This window comes from Austrofundulus limnaeus, unplaced genomic scaffold, assembly GCF_001266775.1.
Source record: "Austrofundulus limnaeus strain Quisiro unplaced genomic scaffold, Austrofundulus_limnaeus-1.0 Scaffold3, whole genome shotgun sequence".
NCBI classification, from domain to species: Eukaryota; Metazoa; Chordata; class Actinopteri; order Cyprinodontiformes; family Rivulidae; genus Austrofundulus; species Austrofundulus limnaeus.
In genome coordinates this window covers 6,058,391-6,078,739 of record NW_013952405.1, presented here as the reverse complement: position 1 = coordinate 6,078,739, position 20,349 = coordinate 6,058,391, and the positions used below count along the sequence as shown (strand labels likewise).

The window sequence follows — 20,349 nt, the reverse complement described above, 5'->3', positions numbered from 1 at the left end:
CCCCACCACAGTGAATCACATTATTATAAAAAAAAAATGCCCAGGAGGTTGGCATAAGTACAATAATAAAGATGTATCTTTCTCTGTCTGTGAGACTATTAAAAGCAACAAAGAAATAAAATAATACCTAATTAAACTCGACACAAAATTTGCTGCAGTTCTGCTGAGTAAGTGACAGCTTGAAGGGAATAACTTGCACAGTGGTTAATGACGTAATCCTGCCGTGTCTAGTTTTATAATGAATGTTGTAATAAATTATTCAATAGACATTTGCTCCTTTTTGATGGACCAAGTTGCAACTTCAAACAGCTTTCTGAGAAATGTTTGGTTTTCATTCATCTTTGAGAATGTGCTCTAACCTAATGTAAAACAAATTAAAGTTTAGTTGATCCAACCAGCCGGGGCAGTAGTTCAACTTTAGTTGGCACACTGTGCACACACACAGTCACACAGCAATGTTCTGACACACCCATAATTGTTTGATGTGTTTTCTGTCAAAAGGCAGCTATAAAAACATTCAGTAAAAAATCAGTAATCTCTACATCAACACTAGCTGCTCTTTTGAAAATCAGCCAAAGTATGTAAGTGTTGAACAGTATGACTCAGCATTGTTTGGCAACCTGAGCCCTGGGTGTTGCTGAGGAGTTCAACGTGCTCTGCTAGGACAACCTCTTTTTGTAAACCATTCCATTTACAAYAAAGTTGTTTTGCTCTTTTTTAGTTCAAACTTTGTTTCTTAAAAAACAAAAGTAATTCTCTACAATAAAATAAGAAAATTCAAATAAAATTAAATGAAAGGCGGCAGAGAGAAGAAAAAAATCTTAACATCTGCCTCTTTTTCCTCAAGTATAAATTCAAACAATAATTTTTCTGGGGTTTTATGTGATTTACTGAAGCTGTTCAACATTTATTTGTTGCTGTAAAGCGACCTCACATGTTTATCTGGAAAAAGCTGAGGTTGGAAACACCATTGGAATTGCACAAATTCAACAGGATAATTTACATCATTATACAGACCTGATGTATTCGTTTTAAAATTATTTGTGTTAAACTTACGATCGTGCATGGGATTTTGCACAATTCCAGTAGCGTTTTCATATCTTAACTTTTACCTACTAACATGTGACCCAGAAGAACTAAGCTTCGCTGTGCGCACTTGCACAAAGACTGGGAAATTGTCTATTTGTACAGATAAACACATGACTTACATCTTTCTAAAGAAAAAATAAATAATTAAAAACTTTAATCTTTCTTTTTACGTCTGTGCTCTGTCCCTCCATCATTTTTGTCCAATGGGAGCAATGATTGTCATCTGTGTGGCTTTAATTACAAATTATAGTAAACTTGCAAAAAAGCAACATGTGAATGCAAACTGCACCAAAAAATAAAAATAAAAAATAAAAAACACTTTTTTGGTCTGGAACAAACAAGCAGACCAAAGGACTGACTTGGTGTGAATACACCCTAAAAACAATACAGAATGTGATGCTGTCACTGTGTGTGTATAGGGTGTCAGTTCAGTTATACTGATATCTGCACAATATTAGGAAAAAGTGCAATTACCAAATAGTTTTCTCATTTTCTTTCATCATAACATTCGATGTTCTTTAACCTTTGGGCACAGTAATCTGTGTGGGCTGTAGGGCAGTACAGACATTGAGGCAGTATTGGGAGTTAAAGCCATAAAGGATGAGCACCCACCTATTAGCAGGTTGCAGTTCAATTTCAAAGCCCTGCACTTCCATGTAAAAGAGAGGGACATTGTACCAGACAGCAAAAGAAAAATACATTTCAGATCTCTTCTCTTTACTTGTTAAATTTTTATAGATTCATATAGCTTATAGTTTACTTGTGTTCAAATATGCATTTCCCTCAATGCATTTAATTTCACTTAGTTATTTGAGGCTTACAGAAATGCGGGAAATGACTGACAATGAGACTAATTTATCAAAGGTCTAGTCCCATGTTTGTACTGCACTGACTCTGGTTCCAAATATACAACAAGGCAATACCCCCAAAATTGACCTTAAATCTTTGATTTGGAGCAGAGTGATAGTAGAAGGTGGCAGACATGAGTCTCTATTAATAGATATGCTACTTCTAAATACATCTTTTGCATGCTGTCATGTTTGCAATTTATTTGTCATATTGATATTGCATTACAAATATTTTTGATGTAATGTGTAATCTTACAGATTAGGAGAGTAAGAAAATATCAATACACTGAAATATCGCAATATTTTATTTCCTGTTACTGTATTGATTCTCATGGTATAAATCTGTAATTGAGGCTTAAAATGTAAACTTTCATGCCAGTGGTTCATTTTTATGTTGTATTCAAGCCTCTGACCATTAGTTGGCAGATAAATGGATGTTGTAAAAAGAAATGTGTAAAACAAATGCAGCTCTCACTGTTGTTTATTGTTCTTCTGATTGCAAAAAAATGAGCTGAATTTAATCAGATTTTATGTATGTAATGCATGGTGTGTTTTTTATATATAGAATTTATAAAAAAAGAAACTTTTGTGGGAAAATGGCAGTATATCGCAATATCATATCACCAAATCCTTGCCAAAACACAGCCCTATTACTGATATACTTTATATTATATTCTACATCCTCGTCAGCTGTAGGGCTGCTGCATTTTGTCAGTTAAATCCTCTATTTCATAATGTTGTTACACTTAAAGTAATGCAGTACCACAAGCTATTCCTTCTTTCTGACTGCAGCTTGAGTTGGCAGTTTAAAGGTAATATAAATCATTCATAAGTTCTTTTTCTAGAAGAAAGAAAAATTGCGTAAACAGTCTGAAAAACACATTAAATTCTACAGCCACAGCACTCAAGTTGCAACAGTACATTGCCTACTTGTATGTCTGTTTATTAAGAGGAAGAGCGTTTGTAACATGAGGATATGGGTGGTATTCATCAGAGACAAGAGAGTGGCTGCTAAATGCACCACAGGAAGCGCTACATCAAGCTCATACTTCAGTATATTGTACTGTAAGAAAGTACATCATAAACATGTTTGACAAATARGCAGCTTTTATGAGAAGTGATTTCCCCTCCAGAGTAATAAAAGGATGGCAAAGGTGTGATTTGGTGCACTAATATCCTACCACAAATGGATAAGATTAAACAAATGTTTTTCTCATACCTGAAACTTCAGATTAAATGGAAATGATGAACATTAATTGCGTCATTTAGCAATAAAATGCATTTCAGTGTTTTTTTTTTTTTGCGAAAAAGAACCTCATAAATGTGTTTTTTAATGTGAAAACTAAGTTGAACTTTTTGTAAAAAGTGTTTGACACATTAACAGGTTCTATTATAGTTTAACTGTAAATTTGATTGGACAGCTCACGTGCAGCTAAAAAGTGTTTGCACGTGGATGAATTAGCAGAAGTGATGAGCTAATGTTGGCTTGCTCTACTCTGTTTCCATGTGACTGATTTGAGTCACCACGCTTTTTCTTGTCCAGTCGATCATGTGCCGACAAAACTGATCGGAAACTTGTTAAAATAGAAAGTGCAGAGATTGTTTTGGTAAAACGTTGTGCTTGATGTGCTCTGGCCACATCATCACCAACTTCCCCTCACAGTGTCAAGGCCACATCTCCCAGGCAGGAAAGTGCTAGGCATGTTTGCTATGCAATGCTAGGCATATGTTTTATGATTTTGAGTATGCTTTGCGCTGTTTTTTTACGCTATATGTTTTGGTTTTTATTTATTTTGTATATCTTATATTTTTATCTGATATATTCTCTATGGGACTTAGATATGTTGTTTGCTTGATGTTTTGTTTCTCCTTCACCTTTTTCTTATGGGTTTCTCTGGTACCCTCCAGGCTGACATTGTAAATAAGAAGTTATTCTTAAAATTTTGGCTGGTTAAAGGTTAAAAAAAGTGCAGTGGCCAAAACTTGTTCATTATGATCATCAAATAGGAAAAAAATATGATGGTTATTAATTAATATCATTTAGCCAAAGTGGCCACTCCTTTCTTCTGTTACCACTCCATCTTTAGCTGCATCATGCAATAAACAGGTGTGTGATTTAGCACAGTGCCCAAATGTGTTAAAACAAACTTTCTTTGTGATGAGAAAAAAACTGTTGACTTATTTTTGCCCAACTCTGCAGATTCAGAAACAGATTAACTCTAATTTCCCTAAAATAATTTTACCAAGGGATCATTAAATTTATATCGAATCTAATGTGATCACAACTTAAAAGCAGTAGCTGTATTGTTATCCTACATTCTTTCTTTCTTTTTGGATGCTCCCGAAGGAAATTTTGTATCTGATTAATTGAATATTAGATTCAGTATTGTATTTTATACTTTCTGATCATTTCAGTCTGTAAGGTTAAAACAGACAAAGAGTTGGTGTGTGTCTTATCATGTGTTCTTTCTTTAGTCTAAACAAAAATGAGTGACGTTCTGACGTCTGACGTAAAAGGTAACACCTCTGGGGTGTAACCAGGAAGAAAAGATACATTATAAGCTCAATTCATTATTATAGTAAAAAGATGAAGTTGTCAGTTTTGCAGAGTGTCTGCTCAGAGCAGAGCTCCCGTGTTTGTTTTGGTTCAGCCGAAGGTCTGAGGCCTGTGCTGCTCAGTGCTGAATGAACCTGATTGGAGTCATAAGATTAAAAATAAAGTTTTAAAGAAGAAATCCAGCAGATTTMTGTTTTATTCGGACATACCATTTTGAACACATTTTTTCCAACAATTTGGTGACCATGATGTGATGATGGATGATWTTGAATAAGCAGAGAACATTGGATCTGATTTTTTTTAAAAACATCTGCTGAGAGTGAGTACAGAAAAGCTTCAAGATGCCTCCTTTGTTTTCCAAAGAGGATTTCTGCCAGCTTCTCCGAAAGGTGACGGTGTTGGAGCTCAAGATTCATCGTTTGGAAGAGATGAATGCTTTGGAGAACTCAACATGTGTTAAAATGGGTGAGAAGGCTGAGAGGAGAGATCAACTGGACGACGAGATGGAAGCTGCTTCTGAGGATCAAGCTGAATACTAAAATCAGCTTTAAAACTCTGTTTAAAAACTCATCTGTTTAAACAGGCATTTGAGTCTGAAGAGCAGGATCATTAGGCCAGCCTTTGCTGTTTTGTTTGATTTTATTGTTCATTTTATTACTGTACTTTGTTCATTGTTTTTATTTTATGCTCCTGTACAGCACTTTGGTTTTTATTGTGCTTTATAAATAAACGATGATGATGATGATGATGATGATGAATGGAACTCTCTTGGTACCAGACCAAAAAAATCTCTCAGGAAGGATTCAGCTCTTAGAAGACAACGAATGGCCAGAGTTACAGAGAAATGCTTTTCCTCCACCAGCAAGGAGAAGAAAGCAACAGGCTGTAATCAAAACAACTGATAACGGCCAGAGAAATGAAGCAATGKTTCTTCAAAACAGATTCACACCACTGGAAGAAACTGAGTCTGAACAAAGTTCAYYMTCTGAYCTCAGAGAGGGACCTGAGACCAGATTCAGCTCAAAGCCAAAACAAGCCTAAAGAGAGACTTTCAAGAATCAAGAAATGCTGATCATCACAGCTAAAATGGTGAATGAGATCAGAGGCTTCTGGAACAAGAAAAAAGTCAAAGTTTTGAGTTTTGCTGATAAAGTATCTGACCTCACAGAGAAGATTCTGGAAATCACAGCTGAGTATCCGGCTCTGAAGAAGCTCATCATTCATACAGGAAGTGATRAAGTTATGAACCGAMACKCAGAAATCCTGAAGAAGGATTTTATTCTGCTGCTGAATGCAGTTACAAATCTCAACATGRATGTATTCATCAGTGGGCCCATTCCYACAGCCAGAGGARGAGCTGAGAGGTTCAGCAGACTGTTTGCCCTTAATGGATTTTTGGAAAAGTCCTGTGYTGACCACTCTGTGAGTTTTGTGGATAATTTTGATCTCTTCTGGRAGAGACGACATCTGTTCAAGTCTGATGGAATGGCTTTGAACCGACATGGTTCGGAGCTGTTAGCTCCAAACATGAAGTATTTCCTGAATCAAGTTCCGGCTGGAACCAAACAGGAGAGTGATCAACTGATGTCTGAGGCTGAAGGACAACAGCAGGAAACTGAGACACCAATTGAAAACAACATGCAAGTGGCTGATAAGAAGACTGAAACAGAACCACAGAGACAGGAGTTACTTCAAACTGCTGAACTGGAAGAACAGCATCACAAACAGAGGAACCAGAAAATGTGTTCCCCCAGGCTACAGCTGAAGTACAACTGACCACTTCTCCTCCTCCACCAGAGGAACTCAAACCATCAACTAAGAATGAGAATGTAAAACCTACATCCAAGAAAAAAGTTTACTGGGTCGGAGACCACTTTGAAGACCCTGCGAAAGTTCAGATTATCGCACAAAGCTACAGAACCTTTGGATGAGGAATAAGAATAAATGGACAGAGAAGAAAAAACAAATGTGGAAAGAAAGCATTATGAATCTTATCCCTGATGATGAATATTTTTGTCTGGGAGAATTGAAAATTGAATGTCTGGGGTTGGGAAATGACTAGAAATATCCTGATGTGACAGCAGATGCTCTAACTTCTCTTTATAAAGTTTTCATAAAATTTCTTATAGATTTGGCATATTTTATATATGTCGAGATGGATTGAAGGAAATTTTCTAACTGATTAACTGAATATTAGATTCAGTATTGTATTTTATACTTTCTGATCATTTCAGTCATTTTCAGTCTGTAAGGTTAAAACAGACAAATAGTCTTGTGTGTTCTTTCTTTAGTCTAAAAAATGAGTGACATTCTGACGTAAAAGGTAACACCACTGGGGTGTAACCAGGAAGAAAAGATACATTATAAGCTCAATTCATTATTATAGTAAAAAGATGAAGTTGTCAGTTTTGCAGWGTGTCTGCTCAGAGCAGAGCTCCCGTGTTTGTTTTGGTTCAGCCGAAGGTTGTACACTGAGGCCTGTGCTGCTCAGTGCTGAATGAACCTGATTGGAGTCAGAAGATTAAAAATAAAGTTTTAAAGAAGAAATCCAGCAGATTCCTGTTTTATTCGGACATACCATTTTGAACAACACATATTTTTCCAATACTCCCTTCAGCAGAATTCACCACAGTGAGTGAACGCTCGTAAATGATTTGGAAATYGCTTTACGCTGGATGCCCTTTGTGATCCAAACTGGGCTTGAAAGTGCAGCCCATCACAGACCGTGAMACTAACCACCAGGCTATAGTGGTCCTGTTGTTCCTTCTTCATCTGGATTTGGTCTAGTTTAAACAATATTATGTTCTATTAAAATAAAAAGATGGGGAAAATGTCATTCCAGGCTGTGGTGTTTTCCCACTCCACTGTTTCAGCATAAACATAGTGCTTCATTTAGGACTGATTTGGACTTTGGAGCCTATTGTGGGATAACTGCAGAGGAAATTTACCACTAKAGCATGCATGTGCGTGCAGATATGAACAGTTACGCAAAGGTTTTTCTCAAGCTGTGACAAAAAATACATTGCAGAGGGAGTTAAGTTCAGAGAACCAAAGTTGCTTAACCATTCATTATTTAGCACTAAAAATACAGCAGTGGAATAAAGTGGATTGGTAACAAAACCCATTGCAGAAACTGGAAAGCCTACAGTACATCTGAACACACTTTGGGTTTTATAAACAGCAAGAACAGTCGACTAAAAAAACTTACATGCTGTGTAAAACCTGTCTCCCAGAAAATAACTTCTTTGTACTTAGAAATATCCATACTTCGTGAAGACCTAAAATAAGTTGGTAAAATATGCAGATGATTCAGGATAGTTTAAGTGTTCCCCAACTGTATTGGTGAAATAAGCAAAGTTAGTTATCAAATATTTAGAAGTGTTGAAGACATTTATCAGTGAAACATTTTTTGCTTTGAGATGGAGGAGGAACACTTTGTTCTAACAAGTCTGTGAAGTTCATTTGACACATTTTCAAATGTAGAAGTATTAAAAAAAATTTATCTGACCAGTTTGCGGTTTTAGACTTGTTAGTTTCTAATGGAAAAGAGTCATCACAGTGCATTGTAACATGTACCATTAATGTTAAAATGTAATTTCTGTTTTTAAACTGGTTTAAAGCATGACTTGTCAGGTCATAATATATTACAACATCCCCTGTTTTTTTTTTTTTAGTTTGTACTATTTTTGCATGCCAGACACCTCCAGTGCATTTTGTTCTTGTTTTACCTGCACTTATTTTCCAGTYGTGCAAACATCCAGTCAGTGCCACTTTAGAGCTGGAATGAGATAAGAAACTGGTTTCCCTTTGCTGAAAGACAAGTGATCATTAATCACAGGATGTTACATGAAGTGACATGCAGTGTGTTCCTTATAGCTTATTGGGGGGTTCAGTTTAGGACCAAAGTGTGAATTGAGTTAAAGTTAATTTTAGGGTAATTGGTCAGGGTTAGGACAAAAAATTTCCAAAAAATGAATGGAAGTCAATGGAAAGTCACCACAAGGATAGAGACTGTGTGTGTGTGTGTGTGTTTGTGTGTGTGTGTGTGTGTGTGTGTCAGTCAATGTTACAGGGGTTAGACCAGGGGTGCCCAAACATTTTCCCCGAGGGGGCCAAAATGAAAATGTATCCAGGGCTGCGGGCCAAGTGCAATAAAATAATACATGAAACACAAWTTTTTTAAAAGTAAAGTCCTTTATTTTTAACAATCAAGCTATGCAATGGCCCTCTTTTGTTTTAGTTTGTGCACTTGGAGAAAGTCTGCCATACCCTCAAGTAGCAAAGGCTCATGGGACATTTCATAAATTGATAAAACGTTAGTTTTTGTGGCCTTATAAAGTGTTTAAATCTACATGTGGGGTTAAATCTTATCTAAATATTTCTTGTCATTTCATGTTTTTTGTTTAATCCTAATAAATCAAAGATAAAGTCAGCACCATGAAAGAAAACTACCTGCACTACAGCCCTTTTATATAGTCATTTGACCAATGGAAATACTGTGTTTCTATATAGGATAACAGGTTACAACCTTGTAACTTYGGCAACTGTTGGTGAGCCAAATCAAATGGCTTGGCGGGCCAAATTTGGCCCGCGGGCCCCACTTTGGACTTCTCTGGGTTAGACAATGAAACTGAAACACCTGTCATTTTAGAATGGGAGGTTTTATGGTTAAATTGGACCAGCCTGGTGGCCAATCTTCATTAATTGCACATTGTACCAGTAAGAGTGTGAAGGTTCAGTTAGCAGGGTAAGAGCACAGTTTTACTCAAAATATTGGTGCACRTTTTGCTGGTGCATTTGTGACCAAGACAGCAAGTCTTTGTGATGTATCAAGAGCCACAGTATCCAGGGTAATGTCAGCATACCACCAAGAAGGACSAACCACATCCAACAGGATTAACTGTGGACGCAAGAGGAAGCTGTCTGAAAGAGATGTTATGATCTAAAACCAGGTGTTTCAGTTTCATTGTCTAACCCCTGTAGACCAGCCGACTTGGGACAGGAGAGTTGCAGGTTCAGTACTATGCCCATTGTCCTTGAGCAAGACACCTTTTCCATGACTTCTCTGCAAGCACTTTGATAGCTGCCTGCTTCTTCACTTGGGTTTATCACACGTGGGATGGGTCAAATACAGAGAACAGGTTTTTTTTGTTGTATAGGCACATACAGTGTTAACACTTTCAAACTTTGACTAAATAAAAGGTCGACTGGCTCAGACTTTAAAATCAGCTTTGCTCTTGCAGCTGGGTATTGTTAACAACTTCTCAATTCATTTCTGATTCAATAATGCTTTAAATGCTTTATCAATTTTATAATGAGAAGTACACAGATAATTCATTACACTCCCTGTGGATAATTTAAAGATATTTATTTTCTTGCCCATATAAACAGAAAGGGTGCACATTAAAGAGTAACTTACCCCAAAATTAACTTTTTTTTAGCGGATAAACTGCCTAGAATGCGTCTAAAATGTTACATAGTACTGTTTCTGTGCTAATTTTGATGTTTTTGGGCGTATTTGTTCAAATCTGTGATGTTTGGTCAAAAAACGTGTTTTTGCTGCTCATATGGGTAGAGCAGTGGTACTGCAGGCTAATTTGCATATTGGTTAACGGTAAGCCATACTGGTAAAGTGTCAGAAGAGCAGGACTGAATTCGGGGGTGGGGGGGGGGCATTTATGGGGTTGTGGTTTGTAGTAGTGGAGGTGAGTGTATCGATCCAAGTATGTATAGTATTCATATCAAGATGAGTATTGTATTTGATATTAGTGTGATGAGATCAGTTATTTTGTTTACTTTATTCACACTGCTGACTTTATTTTTCACAATAAAGTGAAAAAAATATCAGAAGTTTAGAGTCTCCAAATTGTTTGGAATTGGTCATTAGTCCTCTTCTTTGGTTGTCCGTCTGTGMMTTACTGGGTGTCCGTCACATTGTCTTGTGTGCAGTGTCTCCTGAAAGGAGCTATTAACTTTTGTCCAAATTAACAGTTTTCCACTGTTGCTAAAACACTAAACCCTGTTGTCTGAACCACATGTTCAGTTCCCTGAACCCATTTATTAAAATGGCCACCCTTCTGTCAGAACACTAAGCACATTTCACCCAGTTAGACACAACTTGCAGACCTATTGTCACCCACTAAAACACATTCTGTTCTTTAGTTTGTTTAATAAAAAAAAACAACTTGCACATCTAACTTTGTTAAACTCTTTCTATGTGTTGCAGACCTGCTTGACTATGGCCTGTTGGGTACCAATAGAAAAGATCCTGGAACATGTGTCGCTTCAGACACAGAACCTCTATCCAGCGCACACCTTCCCCATCGAAGTCCGATATTATATGCGTGATTGGATTCAGAGCCAGAGATGGTACGACACAAAGGGAGACATATAATCACATAAAGTATTGTAAATACATATTGTACACTGGTATGCGAATATATCCAGTAAATACTACATGTTTATGTGTGTCACACAGGGATGAGTTCRCACTGGAGAAAGTGGAGCTGGAATCTCAGGCACAGGATCTGTTGAATCACATCATCAACACTTTGCAAGAACTTGCCCAGCGCACTGACAACGTTGTGGAGAGGATGAAACTGGCACAGATCAGCAGAAACATGGTAGATGAACCTATTTATGCTTTGTGAAAGTTAAGTTTACGAAACCATTAGATATATTCCTCCCTCCAGTGGCTGCTGCTGGTTTGACTAAAACTGCTGACTAAACAAAAGACCAAAWAAAAAAAGGCGTAATCATGTGATGAGGGTGTTGCAAGTCTTATGTCTTCCTAATGATATAGCGCTTTCATGACCAAACGTTTTGACAAATGTGTTTTGCAAACTTCGCTGCTTCGGTTTGTGTGCTACAAAATTTCTCACGGTTTTCAGCTTATTGTGCAGAGTGATCGCATGCATATTGATTCATGAAAATTATTCACTTTCAAAGTTTTTTATAACAAAAAATTAGCAAATCACTGTAATTTTCCATGACAAAATGATCAGCTGAGTTCATTTTAGTAAAGAAATATCRTGTACCTACACATTCAAGAAAGAAGATACTGTATTTCAGTTATAACAGTCACTTTGTGACCATACGATCAGCAAAGAAGCCACTTCTGTTTAAGGGGAAAAAACATCTAGGACAGAGTGAAAATCTGCAGGAAGTAGAACAAATGGGCAGCTGAAAACTGGTGCAAGCTCTTTTTGATTGTTTGGGACACCTGGACTGTCATTWGACAATGAAAAACTACCATGGATTTTATGCTGTGTCAACAATGATATGATCCATGTTTGAGTGAGCTTTTCAGCCAAGGAAGTGGGCAGGAAGTTCTGCCCAAGAACATCACCACGAACAATGTGGTCTAAAAAAAAAGCCAACAACCCAAGCACAGTTTGGTGATCTGTCTGCACTCTGATGAGTTGGTCATCATCAGGCAGGATGTGGCTCAGAGGTTAATATCCTACATGTTACAGTGAGCTGTGGAAGTTATCAGAGAGAGGGATCAAACACATTAAACTTTTCAATTAACAATGTAAACATTAAAAATGTTAAAGCTGACAAATCTTTTGGTGAAACCTGCAAATTAAATACATTATAATAATAAAAAATGACTGCTTAATTTATTGTTTTAGCAACATGCAGCGTGACTGTAAATAACATAAATTATGTTTCAGGTTTAAACTGAGCTGATTCCATTTGATTGTCAGTTTTTAAGACATTATGTTTTGTTTTCCAGGCGAACAACCAGCCTCTACAGTTTGCTGTGTTGGTCAGAGATATTCTCACTCAGGAGAAGGTTCTGATGGAAAGGGTAAGATTGAATTTTTCTAAACATTACATCCCATTTACTGACACTAAAGCTTGTCTTATCGTGTTGTAAAGCATAGTAAAACTCTGGACTGCAGGTAATTAAAATACATAAATCACATCTGCCGAGGGAAAAATCTGATACAATAAAAGACTTTTACTAAAGGGGCTTAACACTAGTTTTGCAAAAACATATAAAAAAGTTATTTCCAGGAAAATGTGTTTTGTAAATTTATTTACAAACCTTTGTGTAGATATTTTATAAAATTGCAGTAGTTTGTTAAAATGATGTTTTCCAGAGAAAGTTGCCATTTTTTAAAATATAAGTTTGTTAATAAATGAGTAAGAGGACAAATTGATTGGGCTCCTCTGGAGGGTGTTAAAAACATGAACTCTATGAATAAAACATCCAACAAGTATTAAATCCTCCAAAAATAAATTTCAGGGACTTTAAACTTCAAAACTTAATGTAGTTTTTAGCTATTTTGCTGTTGTTTTAGCTCAGATGTATCATTTTTCTCTTGCACACTTTGAATAGTCTTGGCTTTTATTAAAAAGAGAACTACATTTTTTAGGTACAAAATAGCTGAAGTTTTTCAGCTTCTCTGAAGAACTAAAACTGTGAAAGTCTTATATGGGTTTAGCTCGTTTAGATACTGCCAGATATTCATAGTTAGAGAAGCAGTTTTCAACATAATTTCATAATTTATTTGTAGAAAAAAGTTCAACAATTTAGTGTTCCTCTGCCTTGATGCTCATCTGGTGTTTTTATTGTTTAGATTCAGGACAACAGCTGTCCACAGTACCCTCAGACTGACCCACAGCCTAATTCCATCGCACAGATATACCCCAACAGTGAGGATGTGGGGAAGCTGAGAGAGAAAGTGGTGGAGCTGCAGATGATGAGAAAAAAAGAGCACGATTTGCAAGAAGATCTCAACTGGGAAAAGCAGAATTATGAAAATTTAACAGGTGAAGATTGTTTTTATTAGTTGCTTTGCTTTATGTCTGCATGTTTCAAACACTGTGATTCACCACAAGTCTACTTTGGGTTTAAATTCATTTAGTTCATCTTTATTAAGCTTAGTGCACAATTTTGCTTTTTATGCCACCGCCCAAGGAGGCATGCTGTTCTCTGATTGTGTGTCTGTGCGTTACCGGGTGTTTGTCACACTGTCAAAGGTCAAAACTGAAGGGAAAATGATCTTTGTTGCTTGAATCCCCTTATTTTGGATGGTTGGTCACTGAAATTAAAGATATGGTAAATATCAAAGAGGAAGTCATGTTTAGTCATTGTTGATATAGTTGCTTCTTAGAATATTGAAGCCCAAAAATAGAGGTCAACAGGTAACTGCATGCCCAGTGCTTTAAATGTAGACGAGTCTAGGGCAGGCGGAGGCATACATGTCGATGCTTTGGCATCAAATTCTATCTTGTTTCTATTATTTATTCTGAGCTTTTTTATTCCTTTTATGTACAGTTTCAGTGGTTTGCTAAAGTTGTTGATTTATTGCCCAATTTTATCTTTTAACTGATAAAATAAAACCAAGTTATTATTGTAGTTGTTTTACAAACAGAAACGAAAGACCCTTGTGCACCTTGCTAATGTAGTTTTTATTGTGTAAAACAGAGAAATGTGTGTTTCTGTGTCATTATTCAGGTATATTCTATTTTTATTACAATTAATTAAACGATAGTTGAATGGACATTGGATGTACAGCTGTAGAATTTACTTAATTTGTACTTTATTTTGGACAAACGTACTTTTGTTCGTTTATCTTTTATTGTCTCTTGCTTGTTAGAGTTCAGCAAGTAATAATTGTTTCTCTGTCCCCCCCCCCCCCCCCGCCCTCTGTTTTCTCTTTTTTTTTTTTTTTTTTTTTTTTTTTTTTTTTGAGTTTAGCAAAGAATAATTTTTTTTCTCCCCCCCCCCCCCCCCCTTTTTTTGTCTTTACTTTTACTGGTGTTTTTGTTAACAAAAACCTTTTCATTTTTAATTTCCTGCCTTTGCATCAGAAAAGTACTACAGAGTATTAGGGCCACCACAAGACTTTTTGTTTTAATAAAATGAGAATAAAGTGTAAATTTTATGAGAATTAAGTTAAAATAACGAGAATAAAGTCACAATATTACCAGAATAAAGTTGAAAAATTACAAGAAAAAAGTCTAAATAATGTGAGAACACTGTTGAAATAATACAAGAACAAAGTTGTAACAATATACGAATAAAGTCATAATATTACGAGAACTTCTACACAAAAAAATCAGTCTTACCGCTGCATTAAAATGAGGAATGTTGAGCCTTTTGTGAAGTTGTACTTTTTTTTTTTTCATTATCATTTAACTCTATGGACTCATGATAAACTGAAGCCGTGTGGCACTGCAGTTGATGGCTGCATTGACAGATTTAGCTGTCACATTGTATAGAAGCATGTTACACTAACGGTAAATGCAGACTACATTATGAACACAGTGACATGTATTGGAGGCTGTCGACAGCTGGTGTGAGGCGACTCAGGAACAGAAAATGGACATCACGTTTTACAATGACTATATTCTTGTAATACTATGATTTTTTTCTGATAATGACTTTTACTTGTAATATTTTGACTTTATTCTCGCAAAAAAAATCATGTGGCCTTAATACTCCATAATAGAAAAGTAACTGTTAATTCCCATAGATTTTTTTTCTTTTATAAAGCTGATCTTTGTAATGTTTCTTCCTTGGAAACTTGAAACTGTATGCAAGACTGCAGTCAAGACTCAGCATGTTGTATGTCTTGTTTCCACAGGGCAGTTCCAGCAGAATGGGTTGGAATATAAAACGGAACTTCAGAAACTCCTCAACAACATCCAGACACTGGAGCATAACATACGTGAATTGTCGACGGTGAGACAAAACTTTAGAGCGTAGAGTGAGGGTCTGCAACCTTTACAGCTTTAGAGACAACAAAACTTTGGCTCTTTAAATTTGTAAGACCTCCAAGTTTTTAAGCATGTGTGACAAGTTCAGCTTCTGGTTGTTGCAGAAAAGATGCCAGCTAATGAAGAACTGTGTGGACCATCTGGAACACTCCCAAACCCATTTCATCAGCAGGATGAAGTTGTGGAAATGTGAGCAGCACAGAGCCGTTATAGGACATCCCTTTGATGAAAACCTCAACCCTCTGCAGACCTGGTAGGTCTCACCTCACTCTGCTACTCAGAAGAACACTCACACACAAACCAGATGTTACCTGATTCATTTGGTTTTGGTTTTTCCAAAGTTCATTACTCATAATATTTGAGTATTTTTTGTACCAACCTGCACAGATCTGCTCCACCAGGAAGAGTTCCACTTAAGACAGGGCAACAAAAACAGTATTTAGAAATACAAAATATATATTGAGGTTCTGATTACAGCTTTCCTGCCTCCCTCTGTCTTTTATTTCCTGCTTCTTAGTTTTTTGCTGCTGGGTGATCGTGTCTGTAAATGTGAATAATTTGTAGTAAAACGCAGTTTCAGGCTACCCTTCTCTGAAAAAAAAAAATCATGTTTTCTGTATTTAAAAGGTTCAGTAATGAAGGTTACAGCCTGACTCGATACGTCATTTCTTTAGAAAGGTTTGACACGTGGTTGTGCTTGTTGTTTGGTTTCACTTTTGGTTTTGACTCAGTTTGTTTAAAGTTTGCTGCTCTTGTGGGACACCCAGTGGTGATCAAACATAAAGAACTGAAGATTATGACAAAACCACAAGAGACATGCCAAAAACTTAAAATAAACAAAAAGACAATTTAAATGGCACTTGTATAAAATTGATTATTTATGTAACAGTTTTTTATTAATAGAATTGTTGAAAATAAAAAAAATAGTTTTTACAGATTTACATAGAGATTTTTTTTCTGACTGCAATAAATATTACAATATGAAAAATACAGCAATTTTCAACAGATAACTAAATTAACACTTAAGGTTATGCTGAGCTCTTTTTTTAGTACAAGTATGTTTTTTGTCATTATTTGACAGTTATTCCCGTTATCTTTTTTTGTGCTGGGACCTCAGTACACATTTCCTTCTATTATTTGCAAATGTAAATTGCGTTTTACCACCGTTCTGTGTTTATCTTTGTTTCTGTCACACTTTAACTGTTAGCGTTCATGCTAACCACATTTTACCTCTTTTCTTCTCTAGTTTCCTGCAGATTTGCTCCTCTTCCTTTGTTTTCATCCAGTTCCTCGTCCATCTTCCTCCACAGCTCGAGAATTCACCGACAACACTTCTCAGAGAAACCTTGCCTTTTATTGAAGTTTCACAACAAAATGAATTTTTTAAAAAAATTCGACACAAAGTCGCCCACTCACAGGGGCGAACGACCTTTCAAAACAAGAGCCGTAACGTGTGATCATTTAGTGCAGTGACTTCTGGTTTAGTGGTTGGTCCCTAGATGACGTTGATTTAATTATTGCACACACACATCCCAGTGACAATGCTCAAACGATATGTTGTGCAGCTCCAGTTTTGGGTTTAACCTACAGACCGACAGGACATTTGTTTCTCTTTTGTCAGAGACTACATGGCTGTGTTTCTGTGTTAGCCCAGTGACTGACTGGTCACCTGTCTGGGGTTCACCTTGCCTCTCATTGCCTGTTGGCTGCTAGAATAGGCTCAACCTTCTTGTGACCCTGAACAGGGAAAATAAAGAGTGAGTGATTTTTTTTTTCACTTTTTTTTTCTTTTTTAGGTGTGAGCACCTGCTTGGGGTGAATTGGGAYTTGAGACAGGAGTTAATGTTGTCTAGAGAAAAAATCCCAGACCTACAAGAAAGGCTGAGGACTCTTCTGCAGGCTCTGATTGAAAGGTACCATGGCACCACACTTCATGGATCATACTTCTGAAATAAGAAGGATTTTTGCTCATTCAAAATAAAAACTTTGTAAAGCTATGAGTCTTTTTTTTTTAATCGTGATTTTTGTGTTTCAGCTCTGTTGTAGTAGARAAGCAGCCCCCTCAGGTCATTAAAACGCAGTCAAAGTTCTCAACAACTGTGAGATATCTGCTGGGGGAGAAACTAGCACCAGGGAAGCCTATGGTGGTGAAGGCGCAGATTATTAATGAACAGCAAGCCAGAAACYTGGGCAATATATCCAGGCAAGTCATAATGTTTTTGTCTTCCTGGTATTATTTTTTTTACTGTGGCTGCAGGCAAGAACATTTTTGTTTTAGTAATAATTTAGTAATACTGATTGTAGTGCTGTGCCAAACGATTATTTTGTAATCGATTAATCTAACAACAAATCTATAAGTTATTCTGATGTGAGTGCACTGGATATTTAAAATGTTTTCATCAAATTAACAAGAACAGTTCTTTAATATTGTAATATTTTCTGTAGTAGTTTCTTCATGGACACAAAATATGCACTCTAGAGTCAATTCTTTAACAAAAAAAGCTTAAAAGATTAAACATCAACATAAAATCTCAACCAAACAAAACTCTAACAAATGAACTAAATCATGCAAAATTCAAGTCACTCTCTGGAAAACCTATAATAAACATATAAAAAACTTTTATTTATTATTTTTTATTTAACATATTTCTCAATATATAAAATTTAACAAATATCAAGACAACATCCAACTCTTTGTATTGTAACATCAGTTGTGTAACTTATTTCTTTAAGGTGAAAACTGTTTAAAAAAACAAGACTGTTTTGTCTTATTACACAAATTAAAATCCAGCTCCACGTGTTTCTATTGATGTCATTTCCCCACTAGAAAAATGTGTGTTGGAGGTCCATGTGATATGTTTAAATCAAATAAACAAAAGAGGATGCAGTTAAAATAAATAAAAGGTATTTAAGCTACATTTTGAACATCCAGAACACGTCCAACACTTGTTGGCTGCTTGTGCTCTTTAGGTCAGATGTGTGTCGGGAAGCGCCTCTGTTGTTTGAGAAGCTGGGGGAACCATCTGATGGGGGAACGCGGCTCGGCCTAACACCGCTCTCTGTTTAATGGTGGATGAAATAAAGAAAGTGGCGGTACTTTATTTACTTTGAGCAAGTGAACGTCGTGTTCACAAGTTAATTAATCCACCAGATAATTCAGAGGTGGTCTGTTCGGTAAATTTTACTCCAGGAGCTGCGAGGCTTGTTTTCAAGGTTCAGACTGAACTGAAGCAGCAGCTGCTGACGTCATTACACTCTTGCGCGATGCTGCGTTCAGGACAAGCATGGAAAACTCACCACTCTTATGCCAATACRGTCGCAATGATGCWTTYARGTACCRAAATGGAATTGCATGAACATTCACGTGGTGGTTATGTAATACAGCGAATCGATAATAAAAAATCTGCGTCGACAAATTTACATAATCGACGTCATCGATTATTTCAACTAATCGGTGCAGCCCTAACTGATTGACAGAAAAAGCACTGGAAACCTAAAGTTAAAAACTTGTTGACACATATTTTTGAACCCTCAACATCAAACCTACAACATCTTAGGAGATTTCATTTCAGTTTGTCTTCATTCACATACGCTGTAGTTCTTCTAAGTGAGAATAACTTGACATTAAAATCTTGATTTGTACCAGCAGTGAAAATGTGGGAGAAGTGATCAACAACTCAGCCGTTCTGGAGCACAACACAGCCACCAGGAGCACATGTGCCACCTTCAGAAATATGGTGTGTACTGGTCCTCGTTCCCCATCCCTGTCTGATCGGTTTTCTGCCATTTTGGCCTATTTGAATGTCATATTTTGATTCCACAGTCTATAAAGAGAATCAAGCGAGCTGACAGAAAGGGGTCGGAGTCTGTGACAGAGGAGAAGTTTGCGCTCCTGTTCTCCACAGACATCTACATCACAGGCTGTGACCTATCATTCAGGATACAGGTTCGACCCAAGCTATTATCCTGTCAGCTTCAGCACCTCTTGTTGCTCTCTAACTTACTGTGTGAATGCTTCTAAAGCACTCACACTGTTGAGGTCCARTTTTCTGCCCTACACTTTTCAGCACATAACTTCTTCCACAGTGTTTGTATTTTTTCAACAATTCATTAATCAGAAAGTTCMGTTCATTCAGGACATTCCTGCTMAGACTTTTTGTATTTGTGCAATTTTAACTTTTTGAAATATTTAGCTTTTTCAGCCACTTTTTCTCATTGTAAATGAATAGTTTCCTTCAAAATCCTTCAAAGTCTTTGTGTTGTTTACAACTTTTTACTGCTCAGTTCACCTGTTGCTCTGTTTTTTTACAGCTTGTTTAYTCTAATCTCAGCTTCCTTCAGCTTATTTCAGTTTATCTCTGCTAATTTGAGCATTTTTCTACATTTTTTCAGCTACCTTTTTAGCTATGTTTGAGCTTTTTCAGCTACTTTTTTGTATTTACACTGCATTTTTGCAGAAAAGACTGTTTCTCTAGTTCTAACTGTAACTATGTTAATGAATTTTATTGTTCACGTTCATTTAACACAGCAGCCGTAGCACAGGATAACTTCTCTTTAATGCATCTGACATGAAATGTACAGCTTGTTGTAAACATACATAAAACACAAACTTGCTGTTTGGTTTCAGCTGATGTCTCAGCCGGTGGTGGTCATTGTTCATGGCAGTCAAGACAACAATGCTTTGGCCACYATTATATGGGATTATGCGTTTGCTGAACCAGTAAGTTTAAAATGATGGTTTGGTTCTGATGGAACACTGTCTTCAGTAAGCATTGACAACATTTTTTTTAAATTCGTGTTTTCATTTTTGTTTCCCCGTTTTAGCTTTGAATTGTTTCAGTARCTGCGTTTCCATTGCAAATGTGCGCAAAACTTTGTYGATATTCTGTTAATGTCGAAAAAACACAGTTTCGCAACTGTGGTGTTTCCATTAAGTAAGAAATGCTATTAAAGTCACGCGTGAATATGTTTGTTCTTGCGACAAGTCATTACAAACATGGCGGCAATGGATGTAAACACATAGCATATTGCTAGCGCTCATCATCAGAGGAGACGTCGGCATCTTTTATTGAAGTTTTCCAGCGACAAGCCCCTTATACTTGGGAATGGCTACGTATGCTG

The 20,349-nt window shown here is 36.6% G+C and overlaps 1 protein-coding gene across 3 annotated transcripts in view; it reads left to right on the top strand.

Annotated features, from left to right (window-relative positions):
• The window catches only part of stat6 (signal transducer and activator of transcription 6, interleukin-4 induced), a gene marked incomplete at its 3' end in the record, with an annotated part of 32,806 nt that overhangs the window by 7,296 nt on the left and 5,161 nt on the right, over nucleotides 1-20,349 (top strand). For all 3 annotated transcript variants that reach the window (XM_014019508.1, XM_014019500.1, XM_014019494.1), the window contains 11 exon segments: nucleotides 10,721-10,863; nucleotides 10,973-11,117; nucleotides 12,233-12,307; nucleotides 13,083-13,275; nucleotides 15,096-15,193; nucleotides 15,333-15,481; nucleotides 17,025-17,141; nucleotides 17,264-17,431; nucleotides 18,878-18,965; nucleotides 19,052-19,174; nucleotides 19,856-19,948. In XM_014019508.1, coding sequence (XP_013874962.1) covers nucleotides 10,733-10,863; nucleotides 10,973-11,117; nucleotides 12,233-12,307; nucleotides 13,083-13,275; nucleotides 15,096-15,193; nucleotides 15,333-15,481; nucleotides 17,025-17,141; nucleotides 17,264-17,431; nucleotides 18,878-18,965; nucleotides 19,052-19,174; nucleotides 19,856-19,948 — 1,380 coding nt within the window.